The following is a 27,916-nucleotide window of genomic DNA, read 5'->3' as shown; positions in this document are numbered from 1 at the left end:
ATTGAATATATTTTAAATAACTTAATTCTTGATGACTTTCATAAAATTATTATTAAAAAATTATTTAGCGAATAATTTCTCTTAAAAATTAAAAAAATGAATTTTGAAAGAGTTACGTTTACAATTTTTATAAGCAATTAAATATTAGAAGGTTCTAATTTGAAAATTTTGAAAATTTTTAGGGAATAAATTTAAGAATTCAAGAAATAATTGAATTTTGATAGAATTGCGTTTCAATTTTTATATAATTGAATTTCAATTTTCAAAAGGTTTTAAATTTGAAATTTTTTAGTCTTTTTAGGTTTCTGATAGAAAGTCAAAATTCTGTCTGGAAATCAGGGGAAAAATAAAATCAAATTTTTGTGCCAACCCTAAAAAAATAATTTATGCTAAAAAGATAGAGAGAAAGCTTTTGAAAATCAGATAACATCGAAAATTTGACCGGAGGATTAAAAAATAAGTTCGCTTACCGTATTTATTTAAATTATGCTTGATAAATGCAAATCGGTTACGAAAACTCAATACCTCAGAGGATTGAAACAAGAAATTACATTCACTGTATGGAAAACTAATTCGTTTTAGAATCCACGATCTTTTCAGCAATAGTTTATCCTGAAACTTAAAAGTACTTCGAAAACTAATCAAAATTATTTTAAAAACTGTCTACATTATTTTTTCAGAATTGTAACAAAAGTATTAAAACTTAGAATTTGTAATTGTTTTTTGTAATTGTAATTATTTCTTTAAATTTAATTAAGTAATAATTTTTTAATTAATTATAATTAATTAAATTAATGAAATTAATTTAATTAATTTTAACAGAATTTTCAATTTTTAATTATTAATAATTTAATTCAATAATTACTTAATTAATTCAAAAACTAGTTTCTTTAAAGAAAAAAGTGTTTCACTTTCGTCATAAACTAAAATTTTCGTTTCTGATTTCAGAAATCACCGGAAAATGAAAATTGATCTGTCACCTGAGAAAACAAAAAAACAAAAGAAGTGGAAGAGGAAGAAGAAGAACTCTAATTTTAAAAAAGTGGATCAAGTAAGCATCAAAAATATCCCAATTTCTAAAAATTATAAATTGTCGCTCAACACTTAGAACATTAGACACTTCCTTCATTTTTACATACTATACAGAAAAAAGTACACGATATACAATGTATTGTATAAAAAAGAACTCCGTGAATGACAAAATTCCGTAAATTTCTGAAATTTTCAAATTAAGAAATCCATGACAATTGAGGATTGAGGTGGAAAAGAATTTTAACGATCCGTCAATTTGAATAGAGAGATACACAACACACAAGGGGAAAGAGAAGATTTCCTGGAAGCGTGTCTTCACGGTGTCTGGATACGCACTTCGCAATCCTCATTCTTCCCCGCTCTTATCTCAGTCACCCCACCTTCTTCTTGTATATACACAATGTTCCCTCACCTGATGCACTCATGATTCTTCAAAGTAACATCTTCAAATAGATTTTAGTACATGTTCGAAACTAGACTATGAATCATATAATGGTGATCATTTACATAGAGTTTTATTCTTCGATAAAGCCTAAAATGTGAAGTGTGTAAAAGTGCATCGATTTATTATTTAATTAACGACTATCGTTTTTCTTCTTCTTCTTACTGCAATTCCTCGTGTGATCATTTTTACGCTTCCGTGGATTTTTCTTGCGTTGTTCCTGTTGATTCACATAGGTAATTGCAAAAATTGGATTTGTAAATACAGATCACAATAGTGTGATTGGTTTTACTTTCTAGATAATTTTTCAAGTTATTTAATTAACGGAAAAAAATATGTTGTGCAAATATTTCAGAAGTTTGGGAAATATTTTTCTATGTTTTTTTCAATTTGATTATTTATTTAATTAGTTAATTTCTTAATTTTTTTTCTTTATTGCAGGCTTCGCGCTCATTTACTAAAACCTATACTATTTAATATTTTTTTTCCGATTTACTACTATTTGGATACTTTTTTAAAATTTGTGACACTAAGAGATACATTTTTCAATTTTTTGAGAATTTGCACTTATTTACATTCGCTAATAGTTGGAATAAAAAAATTATTCTCAAAAACTTTCATAAAATTCTTAGAAACAATACAAAGAATTTTTGAAATTCAATTAATTTTAATATCTACTATTCTAATAAAATTCTTTGCAAATATTAAATTATTTTTATAAATAATAAAATTTTTACAGAAATTCAATTATTTACTGAAAATGCAATTTTAATAAAATTTTTCGAAAAAAGTCAATTATTTACAACAATTTTTACAAAATTCTTTGCAATAATTCAATTATTTTCACAAACAATGAAATTTTTCCCGCGAATTCAATTATTTAAAATTTTTTTTTAAATTTGTTGTAAGAATTCCATTATTTTCACAAACAGTAAAATTTTTCAAGCGAATTCAATTATTTAAAAAAATGTAATAAAATTCGTAGCAAGAATTCAATTATTTTCACAAATAATAAAACTCATCGCAGGATTTCAATTAATTTTAATTCAATTTTAAATAAATTTCTGGAAAACTGCAATTATTCTTAAAAATTTTATTAAAATTCTTAAAAATATTTCAATTATTTAATAAATTATTTATTGTATTGAAATTGTATTTAGAAATAAAAATAAGTTTTAAACAAAAAAAATAAATTGGATTTAAATAATTGAATTGTCGTAGAACTTTCTAATAGAAATTGATTTAAAAATTAGTTTCAGTTAAAATCTTAGATAATAATTGAATATTAAAAGTGTTATAGAAGGAATTTTTAGAAACAATTGAATTTCAAAAGATTTTTTGAATTTAAATCTTTGAAAATTTTAATTCTTGTGGAGAAATAAATAAATATTAAAATATTTATTTAAAAAAAATTATTCAAGTTTTGAATGTAATTTAATTTAGGAATTATGGAAAAAAATTACTCTTCTGAAAAATTGTAATTATAATATTTAATTTTAATTTTCTAGTGTTTTGGAAATTTTTATAAATTTAATTGTAATGAATAATTTGAATAATTTTTTGTTTTGAAGAATTTTATTTTTTAGTTGTAAAAATTATTTTTAAAAAGATAATCGTATTTGTGAAGAATTTTAAATTGATGTTTAGAAAATAATTGAATTTTGCAAAAATTTGGAAGTGAAGTTACTAACAGGATAAGAAAATAAGTAAATAATTGTATTTTTTGATGAAAATTGGGAAAATCTCAGAGAAATAAATTACAAAATCAAATTTTTGTGATTTTTGTGAATCTTCTAAAACGAGTTTTTTTAATCGTCAAATTTAATTTTTCAATACTCACTTTTTTAATTTTTACTACATTTTTTCAGTCCTAAAGCTATTTTTTGATACTTTTTTAATATTGATATTATCGAGTGCAAAGCCTGTTATTGAGTTAATTTATTATTTTCCGTTTCTTACTTTATTGTTATTTGTTTATTTTTTACGGTTTTATTTATTTGCTGTTTATTCATGTTTTTATTTCTGTTTTTAGTTTGTTTATTTATTGATTTTATTATTTTCGTTCTGTTCATTTGTTTTTATTTCTATTTTCTGTTTGTTTCTGTTTTTTTTCTTTTAATTATTATTTTTGTTTTGTTTATTCGTTTTTATTCCCTTTTTCGCTTTGATTATTTATTGTTTTCACTATTATTTGTGTCTTGTTTATTCATTGTTTTTTATTTTTATTATTATTTATCATTGCATAATACTGCTTTTCTAATTTCATTTATTACCTACTGTTTCTACAATTTATTTGATCATTTTCTATTTTTGAGGGAAAAATTTTCCAATTTAAGGGTTTTAATAATTATTATTTGAATCTCATTCACTTTTCATTTCATTCAGTGAAATAATTAAATCTCCAGCTTCTCCAAAAAATGTTCGGTAATTGCACCAGAAAGTTACGTAATTTTTGACGATTAGAATCATCGGACGTTGAGGGAATTATTCAGGAAGTTAGGTACCACTTTCTCCTGAATAATGGATCAGTTGATTTCTGAAGTTAACACTGTTGATTATATTTAGTAAAATAGAGAGAAAAAAAATAATAATTAGGGAGAAAGTAATTATTTTTTCTACACATGAAAATGAAATTTTTCTATATTGAAAATAAAGACATTGGGAAAATTAAATTAATATAAAATATTTTTCTGCGCAGACTTTGTGTATTTTAAGTTGTGGATTATTAAATTGAAAAATTCAGAAATTTACGGAATTCTACCATTTACACTTTATAGTCACTTAATATTTTCATTTAATAATATTTAATATTTATTATTGAATATTTCAATCAATTCGTCTAATTATTTTTTTTAATTAGAAAAAAAAATTTGTATCATTAAAATTCTTTTACTTTTAATTAATTTGTAGCAAGAAATTTAAATATTTCATTTTTATTATTTTTATTGTTATTATTATTTTTATTATTAATTATTAATTATTAATTTAAATTTATGAATTCTAATTTTTAGATTTGACAATTTAATTTTTAATTTAATTTAATTCTTTCAATTTTATTATTTTTATGGTAATTATTATTATTCATATTAATAATTTAAATTTCTGAATTCTAATTTCAGACATTTTCTACTTAGCAGTAGAACCAAAATTACTTTGAAGAGACATAGAAGGTGTTAATGTAATGGACGCGTGACACACTAATTATTGCGGACCACCATTGTCCTAGCGGTCTTTATCCTACGGTATGAACATCAATTTTGTCGCCTGTGACCGTGACACTTCCGATGTTTCTTATGTACTCTAGAAGGTACCATGAGCCTCAAGGGCCGAATAAACACACGCATATAGAAAAAACACTTACAATCCAATTATAATAACTTATTCATAAAAAAAACTTTAACTCTTATTATCTCTTGCGAAATAATCTTATCTTCAATTCATTCATCTTAAATAATAATAGTTTTAAACAGACATCCCAAATTATTCTGTTTATGTGATTTCGTAAGAGAAAAAATTTTATCAAAAAAAAAAAAAAAAAGAATGAGTAATTAAGTAGTGCCGAATTACAAAATCGATTGTCTTTTTTAGAAGACAAATAAAGTAAGAAATAAAATATTTTATTATTTGACAATTTAATCAAAAGATAAAATTTTATTCTTCATTGTTTGCACTTTTTTTTAATGTTTTATAATTTATTTTGAGTAAAAAAGATCGTAATTTTCGTTTAATGAACATCCTTTTTCTTTGCTAATAAAAATTGAAGAAATTTTCAGAAGTTTTTGAATTTTCAAATTTATTCTTTTTGATAATATTGAATTTTTTATTGTAAAATAATTTATCGTTGCTTGTTTTTAAAGTCTCGAATTTTCAAAAAAGAAATTTTCAGAACAAAATTTGAATTTTATTATTTTTGCTATTATTATTGGATTATTAGTGTAAAATAATTTATCGGCACTATATTTTGTTTCTACTGCTAAAATCTCGAATTTTCGAAAAAGAAATTTTCAGAACAGAATTTGAATTTATAGGGACATAAGTTTTGAACGTTCAAATACTCGAAATACTTTTCTGCGCTCCAGTAATTAAAAAAAATTACTAAACTGAAATGAAAAATATTTTAATTAAACATTTATTTAGTTAGAAATTAATTTTTTAAATATAAAAGAAACAATAGTTTGGAATAAAATTTAAAGAAGTAATGAATGGAAAAAATAGTCGGCAAAAATATCGTCTATATAAACGTTCGAAACCTTAGGGACATGAATTTATAATTTTATTTATTAATATTTCATCTTTGTTTATTTGTTTGTATATAATTTGATATAATAATAATTTAATAATTATTTATTAAATATTAAATTATTATTTGCAATTAGATGTGATTTTAGTTTCGACTTGTAATAATAAATTATTATTTATTAATAATTATTAAAGGGCTGTGCGATGTGAAATTGAAATCACTTTCTAAATTGTATTACATGTGAATTCGTCCTTGAAATGAAAAGGATGAAAATAGTGTGATCTTCACACGTTTAAGGATTGAATTCAATAAGAATAAGAGTGACGTTTTCCTTTGCAGGCAATGTGGCATTGGATTGTTTCACGGATCTGAGTTTGTCAAGGTGATTGTCCAAATGCATCATGGGTAAGCCACCGGATGGTGGAGGTTTATTCATAGCGAGCTTTCTCGTTCTCTATTCCATCAGTTCAAATGCCCAAATCAATCCCGAGTACGGATGTCCTCCTCAGGAGAAAATTCTACCCTGCCGATGCTCTACACGTGACATGGAGTATCAAATTTGGTAAAAGAAAATTTACATTTCTAATTTTTCTAATTCTTTTCTACGTTAGAATTGAATTTTAGAAGAGTTGCGTTTACAATTTTTATAAATAATGGAATTTCAAAAAGTTTCAAATTGAAATTCTAGAAAATTTGAAATTTTAAATAATTTCAGTTGCAAATTTAATCATTTTTAGAGTGAATTTAGAATATTTTTTAGAGTCAGGGAGAAATCAAAAATCTGTATGAAAGTCAGGGAAAAACAATATCAAATTTTTGTGGCAACTCTGATTTTACTTTTGTCGTTGGTGAAGTTCGCAATGTTTATAATCAACACTTTAGAAGAAAAAAAAATGTTTTTCTAGTCAAATTTTTGTCTTCAACAATTTTTTACAACATTTCTTGATCAACGAGTTAAAAAATAAAAATTTGTAAAGAAAATATAATTTTCTACATGAAAAATATTTTTTTCTTCCAATCGTTGATCATAAACGTTGTAAACTTCACCTACGTTAGTTTTGAAAAAGCTAAGAATTGAAAATTCAAATAAGAGATAAAATTTTGAACGATTCCAATAGGTGCAGTCACAGTGAATTGCCAAAGGTTCTCGAGGGACTGAAAGCAGTGAGTCTCCACGTGTCACGATCAATTGACGAATTAATTCTCGAGAATAATAATTTACCGAGTCTACCGGGACAGGCGTTTGCAAGTCTACGAGTCATGAGACTGATGCTGAGGAACAATCGACTCGAAAGAGTGTCCTCCGGATGGCTCGAGGGTCTTCACGACTCCCTACTGGAACTCTTCATAGTAGAGCCCGAACTACGTTCTCTGCCCGACGACAGTCTCGAAAATCTTCTCGGCCTCGAGGCAATCACTCTACAAAGTAAAGTTCTCAAACGACTGCCCAGTCTCACTGGACTTCCAAAATTACGCTACCTCCAGGTGAATTCACCAGCACTCCTCGAATTGACGCCAAGAAATTTTCGCGACATTCCCAATCTCGAGCAAATCCACGTCTTTGGCAGTCCGAAGTTAGCGCGACTGGAGGCTGGACTCTTTCGAAATCTACCGCGATTAACGCTGGTGAATATTAGCGACTGCAGCATTCACTGGATACATCCACGAGCACTGATTGACTTGCCGGAATTGAAGGAAATCTCCCTCGTTGGAAATACAATTCTCGAAGCGCCAATGATTGGTCGCGCAGTCATTGATCTACCGTCATTATCGGTCCTGCAATTGGATCGCAATCGTATTGTCCGATTGGGAGAATCATCATTCACGGATCTTCCCACTTTGACTCGAATTTCCCTGTCGCGAAATCGAATTGCGGAAATATTTCCCGGTGCCTTTCAGAGAGTACCACTGTTGAGAATTATTGATTTGAATCATAATATGATTCATAGAATTCATCCGGAATTTTTTCCCCATAGAAGTGGAAGTGGTCTCGAGGAACTTTGGTTGATAAATAATGACTTGAGTCATATTAATGAATTACGCTCGATATTGGATGCTTTGCCGAGGTTGAAATTTCTCGATGTGAGTTACAATCAGTTGGAGGAGATACCGTACGGATCGTTTAGGGGACATCCGTCACTGGAGAGATTGCATATGGATCATAATCGATTGAGATATTTGCAAAGAGAATCTTTGAGTGGAATGCCAGCTCTAAGGGAATTGAGGCTCAGGAATAATTCGTTGACGAATTCGATTGATATGCCTTTCTGGAATTTGCCCGCTTTGAAGGTAATGAATTTGTTATTGTTTATATTTTCAAAAATTTTAATATATATATAATTCTTCGCATGAATTCAATTATTTTCATAAATAATAACAGTCTTCGGAAGAATTCAATTCTTGTACAATACAATTCAATTCTAGTACAATTTTTTTTCAAAAATTCAATTATTTTTAACAAAATTTTAGTAAAATTTCACAACAGATTTCAATTAATTTCTAAAATTTTAATTCTTCAAAACTTCCAAAGAATTTAATTATTTACAAATTTTTTTATAAAATCCTTTGCAAGAATTCAATGATTTTCAATATATTATTTTTAAAATTGAAAATATTTAAAAAGAATAATTATTAAAAGTAAATAAACAAAAAAATTTTTGACGTCTTTAAAATCAACTTTACTTTTTTTGAATAATTGAATTCTCAAAGAATTTCAAAGGACTTAGCTTTTTGAAAAATTCGAATTTTTTTTTGAATAATTAAATTTTTCAAAAAAGTTTATCAAGTTTATCAAGTTTTTTATTTATTTTTTTTTTTATTTAATTATTAAGAATAATTGATTTGAAGAAAAATTTTTATTAGCAATTATAGAAAATAATTCAATTTTCCAAGAATTTTCTAACAATTATTAAAAATAATTGAATATTTGATTTGATATCAGGAAAAAATTTTGGTATAATTTATAGAAAAATAATATTGAAGTCTCAAAGAAATTTCTGAAAATTGTTATATCTAGAAATAATAATAATATTGCTTTAGAAAAAAATTTTAGTTCAAAATCTTTCAAATGGTTGCGCATTGTTATTTTTGAAAATTTAAATTTTTAATAATTTTAATTTAAAAATTCTAAAGAATTTAAGTTTTTGAAAAATTCTATTTTTTTTCTTAATTTCGTAAAATTGAATTGAGAACAATTGAATTTGGGAAGAATTATAATTTTAAGAAATTAATAAAATTTTAAACTGTTTCGAATTAAATTTTTTAACAAATTGATTTTTTAATAATTTTAATTGAAAATTCTAAGGAACTTAAGTTTCTGAATGATTAAATTTTTTAAAATTTACTTTTCAAAAAACTTTCACAAAAACTGAAATTATTAAAAATCATTGATTTCAATGAAAATTTTTGCTAAAAATTATAGAAAATAATTAAATTCTGAAAGAGTTGGTTGGTTGTAATTTTGTAAAATAATTAAATTTCAAAATGTTTTTGTAAAAATTAGATTGGAATTTCATTGAAATTAGTTAAAATTTTGTAAAATTAATTTGAGAACAATTGGATTTGAGACGAACTTTAAATGAACATTCTTTTTTTTTAATTAATTGAATTCTGAAAGAACTTTCTCAAAATTATTGAAATCAATTGATTTAGTGAAGATTTTTAGAAAATAATTGAATTTTCGGAAAGTTATAGTAGTAGTTTTCATATTTAACGAATAATTCGACAATTCGAAAATTTTTTCATTAAATATATGGATAAAAAAAAACTTAACTAATTTCAAGAAAATATAAATTAAAATTTTTCAAAAAATTAAGTTTCTCCGAGTTTTTGAAAAAAATTCATACAAATTTTAAATTTAAATTTAAAAACTTTCTGAAATTTAATTATTTTTAATAATTATAACTGTAATTCATTCAGAATTCAATTAATTTCTGTAAATTTTTGAACTAATATTTTTCTTGAAATCAATTATTATTTTAAACAATTTTGAGAAACTGCAAAAAAATTTGTATCTTAATTTTTCGAAAATAGATTTTGAAAAAAATAATTTAATATTAAAAATTTCAAAAACCTTCTGAAATTTAATTTTATTCAAGATTAGAACTATAATCCGTACAGAATTAAATTATTTTCTATAATTTTTAACAAAAATTTGTCTTGTAGTCAATTGTTTTCAATAATTTTGAGAAATTTTTTTGAAAATTCAATTATTTATTAGAAAATGATTATAATTTGTCAAAAATCTACTGACTTCAAAATTTTTAATTAAAATTATTCAAGATTCAATTTTTCAAAAATTTTGATTCGCATCCTTTTGAAATTAAATTATTTCTAAAAACTAAAACTATAACTTTTCCAATATTGAATTATTTTCTAGAATTTTTAACTAAAATTCTTCTCTAAAATAATACATTTTATTTCGAATAATTAATTTCTATAAAGTTATTTCAGAATTTAAGTATTTTCCATAATTTTTAAGAAAAATTCGTATTGAAATCAATTACATTTAATAACTTTTCAATATATTCAAAGGACAGCAAAAACTGAATTTTTTCTTGAAATTTTATAGTTTTCCACTATTTTGGATAAAATTTCCTGAAATTTTTCTGATCCGTAGTTGTCCTCTTATTGTCGAAATTTATAAAAAAGGTTTACAAAAAGTCTAAGTCAAAAATAAATTTTTTGTAATATTTAAATCTAAGTTTTCAAAATTTATTTTTAGAATTTTTCCTGAATTATTCAAAAAATTGATTGTGTTTAGAAATTAACTGAAGTGGAAATCGTAAGAAATATTAAAATTGGTATTAAAATAAATTTTATACAAAAAAATTGTATTTCGTTGCAAAATTTAAAGGAAAAGTCGAAAAAGTCCCACTTTATTGACCTAAATCGAAAAAAGTGGCATTTTTTTAAAAATAGTCGAAAAATGTCCCCAAAATTCATAATATCCGAGACCTGTAGTATAAATAAATAACAAATTCAATTTTTTCTAACAAAATTAAAAAAATTCCAGGGTCTGGACCTATCGGGAAATTATTTCCGTCACGTGGAGGCTCGTCTGCTGGGAAATCTTCCAAATTTACGCCGCCTGGACATGAGTCAAAACGCAATAGGTCTGATAGATTCACAATCATTCATCGAAACCGCAGCTCTTGAATACATCAACATCTCCGGAAATGCCTTGTCAGTAATTCATCCCCTGACATTCAGACATCTCTCAAATCTCTACGAACTCGACGTAGGATGGAATCGACTACTAGAATTAACGCCCGGATTGCCGAGAAACATCGAACATCTCTATCTAACAATGAATCGCCTCGTATCACTGCCTGGACTCGCTTCCAAAGATCTTGCACTTCCGGTTTTAAAAACTCTGGACATCAGTGCAAATGGAATTGAAAGAATAATGCCGGGCACTCTCAGTGGATTAGTCAGTTTAAAGAAACTCCTACTGGGTTATAATTCACTTCGAGTACTTGAGGACGGAACTTTCGATGGACTATTTCGATTGGAACTATTGGATTTGAAGTACAATCGTCTTGATACAATTCATGGAAGAAGCTTCAAGCCGTTAATGACGTTGATGGATTTAAATTTGAAGGGGAATCGATTTGAAATAATTCGTCCCGATGTTTTTCAAGAGAATAGACGACTACAACGATTGGATTTGAGTCGGAATAATCTCGCTCAAATTCCACATTTGACATTCGCTAATACGAGGTAGAGAAACAAATTTAATTACCTATTTCTATGAAACTAAATTCATATTTACAATGTGGATCAACGAAAAATAGTTTTTAGTAAGTTTATTGGAAACTCTCTGAAATTTTATTATTTTTCAAAATTATAACTGTAATTCTTCCAAAATTCAATTATTTTCTAGAATTTAAAAAAAATTCTTCTTATATCAGTTAATTAACTTTAATAACATTGAGAAAGTTTTTCAAAAATTCAAATATTAACAAAAAAAAGTTGCAACTTTTTAAAAAATTAAATTCTTTAAAGTTTTCAATTAAAATTATTCAAAATTCAAATTTTCAAAAATTTCGATTAGAAACCGTTTGAAATTTCGTTAACTTTAAAATTTCCAAATGTAATTCTTCCAAAATTCAATTATTTTCTAAAATTTAAAAAAAATTCTTCTTATAAAGTTAATAAACTTTAATAACATTAAGAAAGTTTTTCAAAAATTCAATTATTAACAAAAAAAAAGTTGCAACTTTTTAAAAAATCAAATTCGTTAAAGTTTTCAATTAAAACTATTCAAAATTCAAGCTTTCAAAAATTTTAATTCGAAACCGTTTGAAATTTCATTAATTTAAAAATTTCCAACTGTAATTCTTCCAAAATTCAATTATTTTTTAGGATTTTTAAATAAAATTCTTCTTAAAGTCAATTAACTTTACTAACATTGAGAAAGTTTTTTAAAAATTCTATTATTCACAAAGAAAAAAAAATTTTACCGTAATTCTTACAGAATTCAATTATTTTCTATAATTTATAACAAAACTTGTTTTTTGCAATCAATAACTTTTAATAATTTTGAGAAATTTTTTGAAAAATTCCATTATTTAAAAAAAAATATTTAAATTTTTGAAAAACTTAAGTCTTTTAAAATTTCTAATTAAAATTATTAAAAACTCAAATTTTCAAAAATTTTTTATTTCAAACCTATAGAAATTTAATTATTTCTGAAAATTTCTACTTTAACTTCTTCAAAATTCAGTTATTTTCTAAAATTTTTAACTAAAATTCCTCTCTAAATAAAATAATTTTAATAATTTTTGAAAAGTTCTTTCAAAATTGAATGTATTTTAAAAAAGGAAAGTTCATAAAATATTTTTTAAATTCGGTTGTTTTCGATTCAATTTTACAAAATTTCGAGAATTCAAAAATTTTTTATTTAAATATTCATTAAAAAAATTCTATTAATTTCAAGAAAATTTGAATAAAAATTTGTCTAGAAAATAAGTTCTTCAATTTCAAAATTTTAAGTTCAAAAACCTTCTGAAATTCCATTATTTGTAAAAATGACAACTTTTTCTTCTGAAATTCAATTATTTTCTATAATTTTGAACTAGCATTTTTCTTGATATCAATTATCATTTTGAATAATTTCGATAACATTTTTTCAGAATTCGATTATATTAAAAAAAATAAATTCATTAAAAATACGTTTAAAATTTAATTGTTCTCATTTTTTCAATTTATTTTTACGAAATTTCAACTAATTTCAAAAATATTTAAACTAAAATTCAATTATTTTTCAAAATTACAATTGTAATTCTTCCAGAATTCAATTATTTTGTGTAATGTTTAATTAAAATTCCTCTTGAAATTAATTATTTGTAAAAAACTTTAGGAAAGTTTTTTGAAAATACCAATTATTTAAAAAAAATTTTTAGTTTCTCAAAAACCTAAATTGTTTAAAATTTTTTAATTATAATTACCTAGGTATTAAAAATTAAAATTTCAAATTGAAACCTTCTGAAACTTAATTATTTATAAAATTTTCTGCCATGACTTTTATGATATTGAATGTTTTTCTAGAATTCTGAACTAAAATTCTTCTCTAAAGCAATTATTAAATTATTATTGCATTTAACAATTTCTAGAAAGTTCTTTGAGAATTCAATTATTTTCTACAATTTTTAACAAAACTTTTTCTTGAAATCAATTATTTTTAATAATTTTCAGAAATTTCTTTGAGAATTGAATTATTTTCCAAAAATATCAAAAATGTTTCTTGAAATCAACTAATTCCAAGAAACATTTTCAATAATTTAAAAAAATTCAATTATTTAGAATAAAATTAAAATTTTTCAAAAATCTGTTTTTTTCAGAATTTTTAATTAAAATTATTCAAAATTCAAATTTAAAAAAATTTCAATTGAAACATTTTTGAATTAAATTGTTTCAATAAAAATTTACGCTTCAACTCTTCCGATATTAAAAATAATAAAAAATTATTATTTAATTTAATTAATTTGAAAAAAAGATTTTTATATTTTGAATGTGTTTATTATTCAAAGATAACGCAACAATATTGCCACAAAATTATATAAAACTGTATATTTTTTTATGTTTTAACAATAATTTTTAAATATTTCTTAAAATTAATATTTGAGTATATTAAACAAATTTTTTTCGTTGACCAACATCGTGGACTTCAAATTCGCTTTATGAAAATGTTTAATAAATAAGAAAAGATTATGTGTTTTTATTTTATTTACGTAAGTGTCTAATTTGAAAGAAGGCAAGAAGTTTTGTTGAAATTTTTACCGACAAATATTTTTTTTCTTTTTTTGGGGAATTGTTGTCATCTACGAATTTCCGGTGTTCAATTTTATACGCCTATACAATTGTGTTGGAAAAGCAGTTTCACTTGCACTTATGTGATTGCATCACGATACTAAATTGGTAGACCTTAGAAAGTTTTGCGTTCTTCGTGCTCACGTTAATGTCCCCTCACTTCAAATAGCATCACCCCAGCGTGTCGCGTTATTTCCAGTAATTTTACACACCATCTTGATGACTAATTTAATTACACTTTTTATTTACTCACAGGAACAAAGTTATACAAGTAAATAACAATTTTTTTTCCTCCTTTAGAATTCACGCTTAATTAATTATGTTACACGTCAAACAAAAAAAAAAAAAAATTATCAAAACACATGAAAATAAAAAATAATAAATAATAATAGTAGAAAAAATAATTTGTTACGCTTTTTTTCTGTTTCTAATGTACAGGAAAATTTCCTATTATTTTGTTTTGTTTTTTTTTTTGTGTCAAGTTGAAATTCTTATCGCGGTGGAATATATCTTATATATGTCGTAGGCAAATAGAAGAATCCGTCATTTAGCTAAATGCCTAGGCGTTTAGCCTAGCGGCGCCGAATAGACGAATGGACTTGAGAAATGATTAAATTCGTCTATTTGCCTAAAAAGCTTAGGCGTTTAGTGAAATGACTAGGCAATTGTCTATTTGCCTAAAACTGTTCAGGCAATTAGAAGAAAATATCTATTACCAACAAATCGTAATGAAGAAAATGGAAAAATAAATTGAATACTTGAAAAAATAAAAATAAAAAATATTTTATAAATATAAAAGTTAAAAGTGTAAATAAATTTCGTCATAATCCATAAACAAAAGATCAAAACAAAATTACTTTAGTAACTTGAATATTCGTTAGAAAACATAATTTAATTTAGTATCTTCATACTGCTCGTACACTCGAAATATAAATTAAAATTAACGTGCAAACGCGAAATTTAATTGAAATCTAGATTTTTTTCTTATATAAAATGAGTGTAAATCGAAGTGATTTTGAAGAAAAATTAAAAATATTGTACTCCGAGCAAAAATGTAACAGAACAATATGGAATAAAAAACGGCTACTCGAAGTTATTCAAGTATTGTCAGAATTCGAAGGAGTGAAATCGACGAAAAGTGGTGCATATTATCATTGTTTTAAATTATATGAACTCGTAAGACTTGGTGGTGAGAACCATGTAATTTTAAAAAGAAAAAACGAAAACGATCCGTTAATTTATGTTTTGTCAATTGAGGATTATTTTGAAAAATTAGAGGAGGCTCACACTCAAACTGGACACGGTGGAAGGGACAGGATGATTTATTACATAAAAAATAAATGGAGAATTTCGCTAGCTACGATTTGTTGGTAATAGATATTTTCTTCTAATTGCCTGAACAGTTTTAGGCAAATAGACAATTGCCTAGTCATTTCGCTAAACGCCTAAGCTTTTTAGGCAAATAGACGAATTTAATCATTTCTCAAGTCCATTCGTCTATTCGGCGCCGCTAGGCTAAACGCCTAGGCATTTAGCTAAATGACGGATTCTTCTATTTGCCTACGACATATATATATCTTATCGTCTTTTTTTTTCTTTCTTGAAAATAAGAGGACGATTTTTTTTTCTAATTTCTAATTTGATAAATTGCAGAGATCTTCGAGAATTGTATGCGTCGCACAACACTCTGACCGAGTTACCCGGATCGTTGCACGATCTAACGGCTCTACAGGTCCTCGACTTAAGTTTCAACAAGCTGAACATTCTATCGCCGGATACGCTCAGCAGTTTGACTTCACTGCTCGAACTCAAATTAGTTCGAAATCGTATTAAAGAATTGCGAGAGGGTGCATTCGATGGATTGCCACGTCTCACTTTGATTGACCTTGAGAATAATGATCTTCGAGTGATTGAAAGAAATGCAATTAGAGCATTACCAGAACTCCAAGCACTGCGACTTGGAAAAAATCGTATTCAGGTAAAATGAGAGAAGAAAAGAAGTAATACAAATTCGATAAATCATCAAAATTGTAAATTCAATTTCATTGCAAAGTTGCAAAATTTTATTTCACTTACAAACAAAATTGTAAATTCAATTTCATTGTAAAGTTGCAAAATTTTATTTTATTGACAAACAAAATTGTAAATTTTAATTTTATTACAAACAAAATTGTAAATTTTAATTTTATTACAAACAAAAATTTACTTTTAATTTTGTAACGAAGAAAATTTACAATTTTATGACAAAAAAAATTTACTTTTTAAATTGTCATCGAAATGATATTTGAATTTTGGAAAAATTATCTCTGAGAAAATTAAATAGATTTGGAAAGAAAATGAAGAAACTGGATAGATAAATTGTCTTCGCAGTATTTACTTTGAATAACTGTACTCAACAATTGAGTAGTTTTCTCAAGTAACGAACCATTATTCTAAGCATGAAATATGATTTAAACTATTATTTCAATTTACAAACGTGTTTAAGAATTAAATGAAAAAGTCCTAGTTAAATTTTAAACTACAAACCACTAAACCCAAACTAAATGTGTCTTTAAAATTTTCGAACTTTCAAATGAAGGAAATATTTTTCCCTTTCAATATTTCTCTATATTATTGTAAATAATTCATTTCTTCATATTCAAATTAATATTAACCAAAAATTATATAGCATTTATTTATTTATTCATTTATTTTTGTACCTATTAAAATTAAATTTACAATTAAAAATTAAAACTTTCAAAAAAGGAATAAGAAATTTTGTTCGTTTGAAAAATTCTGCTTTTTAGTGTCTGAAGGAATTCTTGAAAAACTTAAAAAACTTGAATTCTTTTAGAATTTTTTTTTCAACTTAAAAACTTTTGAATTGCAATGAATTTTAAAGCAATAGGTACTTAAATTTGTTTTTCTTTTAGCGCCAATAATTAATTTTATTTTAAATTATTAAATTCTTGAATAATTTTCTTGGAGTTATTAATTTTTAAATTTTCATAAATTTTTTAAACATTTAAAATTCAAAAACAAAACAGTTGAAATTTTCGAAAATTTCTTAATTTTTTTTCAAAAAATTCAATTGCTTTGATGAAATGAATAATAATTGAATATTTATTCAAACAATAAGTATTTAAATAATTATTTTCATTTAATTTTTCTACAGAATTTCAAATTATCAACAATTCAATTCTTCTGAAATTTAATTATTTCTAAAATTACAACTGAAATTTTTCCCGAATTCAATTATTTTTAATAATTTTTGAGAAAATTCTTTCGAAATTCAATTAAAAAAAATTATCTATTAAAAACTTAGGCTCTTTAGAATTTTTAATGTAAAATTATTCAAAATTCAAATTTTCAAAAATTCCTATTTTAAATCTTCCGAAATGAAATTATATTTAAAAATTTCTACTTTAACTTTTCCAATATTTAATTATTTTATAAAATTCTTAACTACAATTCTTTTCTAAAACAATTATTTTTAATAACTTTAAGAATTCTCTATGAAAATAAAATTATTAAAGTAGAAAAATTTAAGTTTTCATAAAAATTTTAGTTAAAATCAATTTCAATTTTAGGAAATAAATTAATTTCAGAATATTTTTATCTGACATTTTTAAAAAATTTTAATTACTGTCAAAAAATTTAATTCAATTGAATATTTTTATTTGAAAAATGATTTAAGTTTTAAATAATTTTATTTGAAATTAAAAAAACTTTGTAAAAAAATTATCCAACTAATTAAAATTTGGTGAAATTTAATTGAAAATAATTAAATTTGTTAAAGAATTGCATTGGCATGTGTAAAAAAATAAAATTTCATTTTTAAAATGCTTTCAATTTTAAATCTTTTTAAAAAATTGAAATTTTGAAAAATTTTGTTCAAACTTTTGAAAAAACAGTTTTCTAGAATATTTCAGTTTAATGTTTTAAAGATAATTGGATTTCTATAAAAAAGTATTTGAAATTTTTCTGAATAATTGAAATTTTCTAAAATTCTATTTAAAGTAATTGAAATTTTTCTGAAATTCTATTTAAAATAATTAAAATTTCCTAAAAAATTCTATTAAAAATAATTGAAATTTCATAAAATTCTAAACTAAAAATATTTTAAAGGTTTTTGAAATATTTGAATTTTCCTAAAATTCTATTAAAAATAATTGAATTTTTTCTGAATGAATTGAATTTTCCTAATATTCTATAATAATTTTAATTTTTCTGAGTGTATTGAAATTTTCTAATACTTTAAAATTCTAATTCTTTAATAATTATTGTCCTCTTGAATTTTTCTTTGAAAAAAAATCAGGGAAAATGACAAAATTTTCTCTGGAAATCAGGAAAAAGTCAGAAAAATACAGAATTAATTATTTGTGACAACCCTGAACTTATAAAATGCGTTTAAATAAATTTAATTAATTATTTTCAGTCAAAAATAATTTTAAATTTAAATGAAAAACGTCATTTTTAATTAATTGAAATTAATTACTTTTATTAATTCTAATTTTCAATTTTTTCAGATGATACCAAGCGGAGCATTTTCGGAACTGCCTCTCCTACAAAGTGCAGAACTTCAAGATAACCAAATTGACGAAATATCAACCAACGCATTCATCAATGTGCCCCATCTGCTTTTCCTAAATTTAAGCAATAATTATCTACCAAGTTTGGACTATATGGGTTTGGATAGTATGAGATCCCTTGAGGTTTTGGATTTAAGTAACAATCGAATATCAAGAGTTTCGAACGATGGTCTCGCTGCGATGGAGTGGCTCGTAGAGTTGAAGGTGAGAGTTTTTTTTTCGCCTCAAGTCATTAATACTTTCTCGTCGAGAGTGAAATTTATCCTATTATGAACGAAATCTCGTTCGTTACGGTGAATATATTTACAATTACTATGTTTTCAAATGATGACTCTAGAAGATAGAGAGTATTCTCTTCTGTATATATTTTGCATAAAATTTGCATTTATTTATCATATCAATACATTTTCACTTTATACACTTTATACAGATGGACAACAATCGTATCTGTACAATTCAAGGTTCACCCTTTGACGATATGCCAAGATTACGAGTACTCAGCTTGCGAAATAATAAAATGGCTTCTGTTTCCGAGGGCGCATTCAAAAGACTTCGTTCTAATATTGCTGTTCTCGATATCGATGGTAATATTTTTATTTTCTATTATGATTTTGAAAAAATATTGTTTACTGCATAATTAATAGTCTCCGTTTGTAATAGGAGACGGATTTGATTAATTAATAGATTTCTATCTGTTGAATAACAAGCCTTGAGATTTCTTCATTAGCACTTTCAACGAGACTAGGAAATCATTTTTTTTTTCTTGTCTTGAAACAGAAAATGTTGAATGTCAAATGAAAATCAATAAATAGAAATACAGAAATCTAGTTAAAATCAATAAATGATTTTTAATAAATAAGTCCCTGACGTCGAAAAATATTTTTTTCACGAAATCAAAACGAATCAAACTATTTTTTCTAAAAGAGGACAGAAAAGTGTCTTAAAAATAATTTAACTCCGTAAGTGAATAAAAGAAGTTAAATTAATGACATTTTCATCTCTAAAAGCTGCGAATAATAATTTTCGACTCTAACTTTAGGGACTTGAATAAATTACTGTTTTTTAATTTTAAATGTTTTCTGATAAGTAGTTGGGATATTTTTTTTGAATAAATAAAATAATTTAATTTTTCGTTTCAAATAAATTAGGTAATCCTTTGTCTTGTTCGTGTGGAATGATCTGGCTTAGAGGATGGTTACAACAAGCTTCTGCAGAGGGTCCGAGATGTGCCGATGGATCTTTATTCAGAGATATCAGATTATCTCGTCAGGATTGTCAACGCGAGAGGTACATCGAAACTGTTCATCCTGGTTGCGAGTCGGAAATGATTAAGGATTCTCCGTCACCTGATTCCTCTTCTTGTAAGTTGCTCAATGAAAGTGGTGGTTTAATTGGTCTGAGTAGTTTAAGATCGTTCGCAATTAAGAATTAATTCTATAAAACTAATAAAAACTTCTTCCATCCTTTAAATTTTAAAATACTTTTTATTACGAAATAAACAAAATTTTAAACAATTTCAAAACGAAGCAAAACAATATCTTTAAATGCTTAAAAAATACTAAATACATAGATGGGAAAATATATTTCAAATTCAAAATTTAAAAAATCCAAGTATCTAAATATTAATTATGTAATTAATTAAAAGTGCCACTTAAACATTCAAAAATTAGTTAAATTAAAAACCCCATTAAATAAAATCGAATACTGAATTGTTTAAATTAAAAATTCTAAAGAACTTAAGTTTTTGAAAAATTACCATTTTTATTTTCAGTTCTTAAATTTTCGAAGAATTTTGTGAAAATATAATTTAATAAATATTTTAGAGATGAATTTTAGTTGGAAATTCTAGAAAATAATTAAATATTGACAGAGTTATAGTAAAAAATTTTAGAAATAGTTTAATTAAAAAATGTTTAAAAATGAAATGTTTGAAAATATAACAAATTTTAATTAAAAATTCTAAAGATCTTAGATTTTTGAAAAATTATAATTTTTTTTGGAATAATTGAATTTTTAAAGAACTTTCTAAAAATTGTTACAAATAATTGATTTCAAGAAAAATTTTAGACAAAAATTGTACAAAATAATTGAATTTTGAAAAAATTGCAGCTGTAATTTTCAGAAATAATTAAGTTTCTAATTTTTCTAAATCTCTGAAAAACATAGTTTTTGAAAAATTTTAATTCAAAAATATTAAAATTAATAATTGATTTTTAGAGAAGAATTGTTGTTAAAAATGTCTAGAAAAAAATTTTAATTTTAGAGAAGTTGCAGTAAGAATGATTAGAAATATTAATTAAATTTCAAAAGGATTAAAAAAAAATAGTTTTTGAAAAATTTATGTGATGTAGAAGTTCAATAAAATTTAATTTTAAATAATTGAAACAATTATTAAACGTTTGAATAATTTTAGTCAAAAAAATTATAGAAAGTAATTAAATTTTGAAGGAATCATAGCTGACAATTTTAAAAATAATTAAATTTATGAAGGTTTCAAATTCAAATTTTTATGCAAAATTTAATTTTGAATAATTTAAATTAAAAAATCTAAAGAACTCAGTTTTTTCGAAAATTTTGAATTCAAATGTTTTAGAAATTTAAAATTTGTTCATATTTTGAATTATTATTTGGTTGAAAATTTTTCGAATAAACAAAATATCGTAAAATTTTAATTGAAAATTATTGAACTTTAAATGAACTTTTCGTTCTTTTTGAATAATTGAATTCTGAAAATACTTTCTAAAATTTATTAAAAATAATTGATTTAAAAAGAAATTTTAGTTGATAAGTCTAAGTAAATAATTGAATTTTGTCAGAATTGGTACAGTTGTAATTTTTTTATAGAATTTAATTAAATTTTAGAACATTTTAAAATTGAAATTTAATGAAAATTTGAATATTTAATAATTTTTTTCAAAACCCTTGAAAAATTTTCGAAATTTTATCAAATTTAATTGAGAAAAATTAAATTTTTAACGTATTTTAATTTTTAAATGAACTTTTCATTTTTTGAGTTATTAAATTCTGAAAGAACTTTTTCACAATTATTAAAAATTATTAATTTAGAGAAGAATTTTACTTAGAAATTGTAGAAAATAATTGAATTTTGGAGGAATTACAGTTGCAATTTTTGAAATAATTCAATTACAAATGGTTTCAAATCAAATTTTTTTGAAAATTTATGTTAATGTAGAACTTTAATTAATATTTAAATATTTCAAAAAATTATTTTAGTTTTGAATAATTGCGGTTTAAAATATTATAGAAAATAATTGAATTTTTTAAGAATTAGTTTTAGTTTCTAGAAATAATTGATTTTCAGGAGATTTAAAATTGAACTTTAGAAAAATTTTAGTTCTCTGTGGAATAATAAATATCAATAAGTATTTGAATATTTTTTTAACTAAATTATTGAAGTTTTAAATAATTTAGTTTAGAAATTTAAAAAATTTTAGGTTTTTAACAATTTTTTTTTTCATTTCTTTGCACATAATTGAATTCTTGAAAATAATTATTTGAAAAATTTTCAAACATTTGTCAATTTTGTCAAATTCTTCAAATCAATAATTCGTTTTTTTATTTATTTATTAAAAAAAAACCCAGTTTTGAAGTATAATCGTTTTTTTTCAAGAAAAATATGAAAAAATATGAAAGAATTATTTGAATATCATTATTAACTTTAACTGTCAGAACTTTTAGAAAAATAATAACATTCGTAAAAAATTATTTATTTGTGGTATGTGCAGAATGAATTCATGATGGAATGAAAATACGACGATTATTATAAATAATTAATAATAAAAATAATAATAATTAAAAATAAATTACAATTTATTAAAAAATCGACTTTTTTCAGTGTATGGAACGCAACAAAAACCTTGGATGGACATAAAGAATCAAAATGGTCAGTCAATTTCGCAAGATATGGACTATTATTACCACGACTATGTTGATTACAATTTGGAAAATACAACTGATCTGCCAGTGACACTTTATCCACCGACTCTATCGCCAATCATCGTTCCTCCTTCTCCAGAACCGGAAATAATACAAACGACTCTACCTCCATTATTATTAAACATAAAGAATATTACCAATCCAACGAAAAAACCACCATCAGTTCCACCTTCGCCAAGTAGTTCAGGTTTCACATTTTTCGGCGTTCCCCTACCAAATTTAAATTTCAATCTTTGGGGTAATGCCGGACGAAAGGCGAATAGAAAAGAAGATGAAGACGATCAATCCGGAAAGACACGTTACAAAAATTATCCACCCACAGAGCCGGAAATTCATCGTGGCGGATTTGTACCAATTCCACAAGGTGAAGGCGGTTTTATACCCATCGTTGATCCACGTCTCACGCAAAATAATAATAAATCCCTTCCCATTGTGAAATCACCGAAAATACGAGAAAACACAACAGTCACAAAAATTCACGACGAACGAAAACGACTGAAACATTCAAATTTTACAGTGGAAAAAATTGAAAGAATCACAAGTAAAAAGCCGGAAATTAAAGACAGAGAGGAATTATCAACATCGGCGAGTGTTAAGAATGAATCTGTTTTCTTGCCAACGCCGAGAAATTTATTCGAAAATCTACCCGGGACTTATAAATCAGTGGTGGATGAGATAAATCCAGAGGCGGAGGAAACGTCATTTTCTACTGAAATTTATATTGGCGAAAGTCTAGAGGTTGAGGAGGATTCAAAAAAAGGTGTTTCGAGAGAAAAAGTCGCTAGTAAGATTATTTGGACGACAATTCCTAATTTAGAGTCGACTGAAAGTGTTACTCAGGAAACAACTACTGTCGAGGTGGTTACTCTAAAGAAGAAGAGGATATTCGAGAGTAAAATTCTACAGAAGGAGACAACCACAATTGGTACTATTGAAACGACACTACCAAACGAAAATAATTTTGGTGAGCACAGCAATTTTTGAAATTAACTTCAATAATTTGCTTCTAAAATTTTTATTTATGGTAATTAGCAGCAGTCCTCTGACGAAATCAATCTTTCGACTTTTTTCGCCGTATTTTAATAAAATGAGAACTATTTCGAATTTTCTTTTACATCTTGCAAACAAAATACAATTTTTATTGCAATAAAATGGAAGTTATTTCGATTTTAAATTTCGTTTCAAATAATTTTCAAAATTTATTTTTAAATTAGACTATTTTTTACAGTTTTATGAATTTCGACAATAAGAAAACAATTTGGTAAATAATATCAGGAAATTTTATCTATAAAGTAATAAAAAAAATACCAAATTTCTAGAAATGCTGCAAAAACTCTGGTTTTTATTAAAAACAAAGGATTGAAAATGTTAAATTGTCTTCGAATTTTCTATTTTATTGTAAAAGCTTAAAAAAAACTATGAAAAGTTACAGTTGCAATTATTTTTACAAATAATTGATTTATACAAGAATTTTGATTAAAAATGATAAACAGTTGAATTTAAAAAAAAAATACAGTTGCAATTTTTAGAAATTATTAAATTTACACAGGTTTTGAATAGAAACGTTTGAAAATTTTAATTTTTAATAATTTAAATGAAAAATTCTGAAAAACTTAGTTTTAAAAAAAAATATAAATTTTTTTTGAATAATCCAATTTTTAGAGAACTTTCTAAAAATGATTACAAATATAATAATTGATTTCAAGAAGAATTTCAAATAAAAATTGTAGAAAATAATAGAATTTTTAAAAAAGTGTTGTAATTTTTAGAAATAATTAATTTTCTGGTTTTTGAAATTCAAATTTTTAATTTTAAATCTTTTTTTCAAAAATTCTGAAGAACTTAGTTTTTTGAACAATTTTAATTCAAATTTTATTAAAATTAGTTGAATTTTTTAATGAATATTTTTTAATTAAAAAGTTGTTGAATAATAGAGATTTCGTAAAATTCATTTAAAAAAAAGAAAAATTGAGATTTTCTTTTTTTAATAGTTGAATTCTGACAGACAGAACTTTTTCAAAATAATTAAAATTAATTAGATAATTGAATTCCCGAAAATATTTAATTGAAAAAATTCTAAGTTGGAAATTGAAATTTTTAAAAAATTGAATTATTTATGATTTAAAATAGAAAATCTAATGAATTTAATTTTTTGAAAAATTATAAATTTTTGTTTCGAATAATTTAATTTCCAAAGAACTTTCTAAAAACTATTATTGCAAATAATTAGAGAAGAATTTTTGTTAAAAATTCTAGAAAATAATTGAATATTGGAAGAGTTATAGTAAAAATTTCCTATACAATTTAATTTGAGAAAATTTATTATCTAAACTTTTGAAAATTTTAACAATTTTAATTCATAATTCTGAAGAAGTTAGATTTTTCAAAAATAGTACTTTTTTTAAAACCAATTTAATATTTAAGGAACTTTCTTTAAATTATTAAAACTAAAATTGAATATAAAACATTCTAGTTAGAAATTATAGAAAGTAATTGAATTTTAAATGAAGTACATTTTAATTTTTATAAATAATTGAAATTCTGAAGGTTTTAAATTGAAATTTTAGACAATTTTACTATCTGTGGAAAAATAAATATAAAAAATTATGTAAATATTTATTTGACAAAATTATTGAAGTTTGAATAATATGATTTAGAAATTCTAAAAATCTTAGGTTTTTGAAAACTTATATTTGAAATTTTTTGCAAATAATTGAAGTTCCGAAAAAAATTAATTAAAAAAATCTCAAAGATTTAAAAATATCGTCTAATTTTATTGAAATAATTTTTATACTTAGAAGAGTTTTGTTAAAATGTCTGTAAAATAATCGTCTACTAAAGTCTATCCGAGGCTCATATTTCTTTTAATTTTAATTGTTTTGAAATATTGAAATTTTTTTGTAAATATAGAAATATTTTCAACATCAAATTTTTTAATATTTCCAATAATTCATCTATTTTCAGAAACAGAAGAACCAGTCACAACGGACATTCCAACACCACAATTTTTATCATCAGTGACAACGCGTCCAGTGGAAAAATTAAATTCAACTTCTCAAGCGTCACCAACTTTGGAAGCTTCAGCACTCTCGGCACTTTTAGTACCCGGCGGTCAAGTACCAATTGCAGTACCGAGCAATAATTTACGTTCAGTTGGACGATCGACAATAACCAAAGTATCATCACCATTTGTAAATGCTTCTGAATCAAATAGAAATGAGAGTAGAAATTTATCATCAGAATCTCGCTATTCAAAGAGAATCAACGATTCACACACTGTCAGTAATGACAGCGATAAATTCAACGATGATAATGCATTCAATTGGTATTTTCAACATTACAATGACAGTCCTATAGATCCATATTTAGGTGATGTGTACTCAGGAGTCGATAATTTGTTGATTAATCAATGGACATTTTTTGGAACGCAAATAATCATTACACTTTGGAGTTTATTTTCGATTCAATTAATTTGTTAATGTTAATTTATCTGTTTTTTGTCCCTGAAGTTAGTTCCTAAAAATTTTTTTTTTCAAGAAATCGAAAAGAATCAAATATTTCAAAGTGTTTTTCTCTGAATATTTTTTTAACTCCTTAAATAAATCAATTAATGGAAATTAGTGACATTTTCCTTCTGAAAGTCCAGAACAAAAGTTTTCGACGATGAGCGTCGACGCTAACTTCAGCGACATTTCTTTATTTATATAAAAGTATTCTTTAAAGTTTATATAAGACTGTTGGTAATTGATTGCATTTCAATTTGAAAGAAAAGTTTATTTTTTATTAATATTTTTCTAGCACCAATTTTTAATTTACGGAAATATGTTTTGCGTAATACCTGTAAGATATTCGATGATAATTATTTTTTAGGATTTATAAATATTTATACCAAATAATTTAAAGAATGTAATAAATAATTTAAAAGATGTAATTTTAAGCTATTTTGTAATTATAACATCACTATAATAATAATTATATTATTATGGTAATAATTATAATATAATTACTAATTAGGGTAATAATTATAGATTAAACGTTTTTTATAATCTATCTATCTACATTAATAATCGTTATTGTATTACCTATTCAAAATTATTTAATTCTTTAGAAGAATTTTATAAAAAAAATTTGAAAATAATTTAATTCTTTTGAAGAATTCAATCAAAATTTTTGAAAATAATTGAATTCTTTCCAGACATTTTGTTAAAATGGTTTTTTTTAATAATTTTAATTGAAAATTTGAAAAATAATTGAATTTTATGAAGAATTGCTTTCAAATTTTTTTAAATAATCGCATTTGTAAGAAATTGTAATTAAATACTTGATTATTGAATTTTATTAGAATTTTTAGAAATTAATTAAATTCTTCTCTGAATTTTATTAAACTATTGAAAATAATTGAATTCTTTAGAAGAGTTTCTTTAATTTTTTTTAATATAATTGATTTCGTTAATAATTATAATTAACAATTTTATCATTAAATTTTTTTTAAAATTATTAATAGAAAATTAAATTCTTTTAAAGTTCTTTCAGTTTTTTTTGGAAATAATGTGGTTTTTGTAATAATTTTAAATGATAATTTTGAAAATATTTGAATTTTATTAAAATTTGTTGTAAATAATTAAATTCTTCCGGGAAATTAAAAAAAAAATGCTAAAGAAAATAATTTACTTCATGCAAAGAAATTTATTATTTATAAAAATAATTGAATTCTTTAGAAATATTTTCTTATAATTTTTAAAAATAATTGAATCCTTTCAAGAAATTTTTGTTAAAATTGTAATGAAAATAATAGAATTTCTTAGAAAAATTGTATTATTTATAATAATAATTGAATTCTTTCGACGATTTTACTACTTATAAAGAAATTTTATTAAAACTGTAATGAAAATAATAGAATTCCTGAGAAAAATTGTATTAATTATAATAATAATTGAATTCTTTCGAAGAATTTTAATAACGTTTTTCAAAATCAGTGAATTCTTCCGAAAAATGTTATTAAAATTCTTTTTAAATAATTAAATTCCTGCAAAGAATTTTACTTTTTACGAAAATATTTGAATTCGAAGATTTTTATTAAAATTTTCGAAAATAATTAAATTTGATAAAAACTTTTTTGAATAATTGAATTCTTTAGAAAACTTTTATTACATTTTTAAAAATAATTGAATCCTATCGAGAAATTTTATTAAAATTGTATTAAAAATAATTAAATTCCTGAGAAGAATTGTATTATATCTACAATAACAATTAATAATGTACTTAATAAGTGAATTTTTAAAAATTTTAAATCAGAAATTATTCAAAAATTAAATTTAACGATAAGAATTATAATATTATAATAATATAAAATATTATTAT

The 27,916-nt window shown here is 23.4% G+C and overlaps 1 protein-coding gene across 4 annotated transcripts; it reads left to right on the top strand.

Annotated features, from left to right (window-relative positions):
* The first annotated feature begins 989 nt into the window (after positions 1-989).
* LOC122502833 (protein artichoke) lies at positions 990-26,482 on the top strand. Of its 4 annotated transcripts, none has more exons than XM_043613118.1 (11): positions 990-1,051; positions 4,594-4,716; positions 6,054-6,276; positions 6,833-8,003; positions 10,729-11,435; positions 15,681-16,005; positions 18,536-18,802; positions 19,029-19,182; positions 19,747-19,959; positions 22,455-23,519; positions 25,520-26,482. In XM_043613118.1, the coding sequence occupies exons 3-11, from the start codon at positions 6,116-6,118 to the stop codon at positions 26,032-26,034; spliced, it is 4,578 nt and encodes a 1,525-aa protein (XP_043469053.1). In that variant the 5' UTR covers positions 990-1,051; positions 4,594-4,716; positions 6,054-6,115; the 3' UTR covers positions 26,035-26,482. The 4 variants fall into 4 exon arrangements, with proteins under 4 accessions (XP_043469053.1, XP_043469054.1, XP_043469052.1 ...); XM_043613117.1 differs by lacking the exon at positions 990-1,051 and adding an exon at positions 1,107-1,710; XM_043613119.1 differs by lacking the exon at positions 4,594-4,716 and having other exon boundaries at positions 1,000-1,051.
* The last annotated feature ends 1,434 nt before the right edge of the window (positions 26,483-27,916 follow it).

This window comes from Leptopilina heterotoma, unplaced genomic scaffold (genome assembly GCF_015476425.1).
Source record: "Leptopilina heterotoma isolate Lh14 unplaced genomic scaffold, ASM1547642v1 Lhet_24, whole genome shotgun sequence".
Classification (NCBI taxonomy): Eukaryota; Metazoa; Arthropoda; class Insecta; order Hymenoptera; family Figitidae; genus Leptopilina; species Leptopilina heterotoma.
This window is presented reverse-complemented; position numbering and strand designations above follow the sequence as displayed.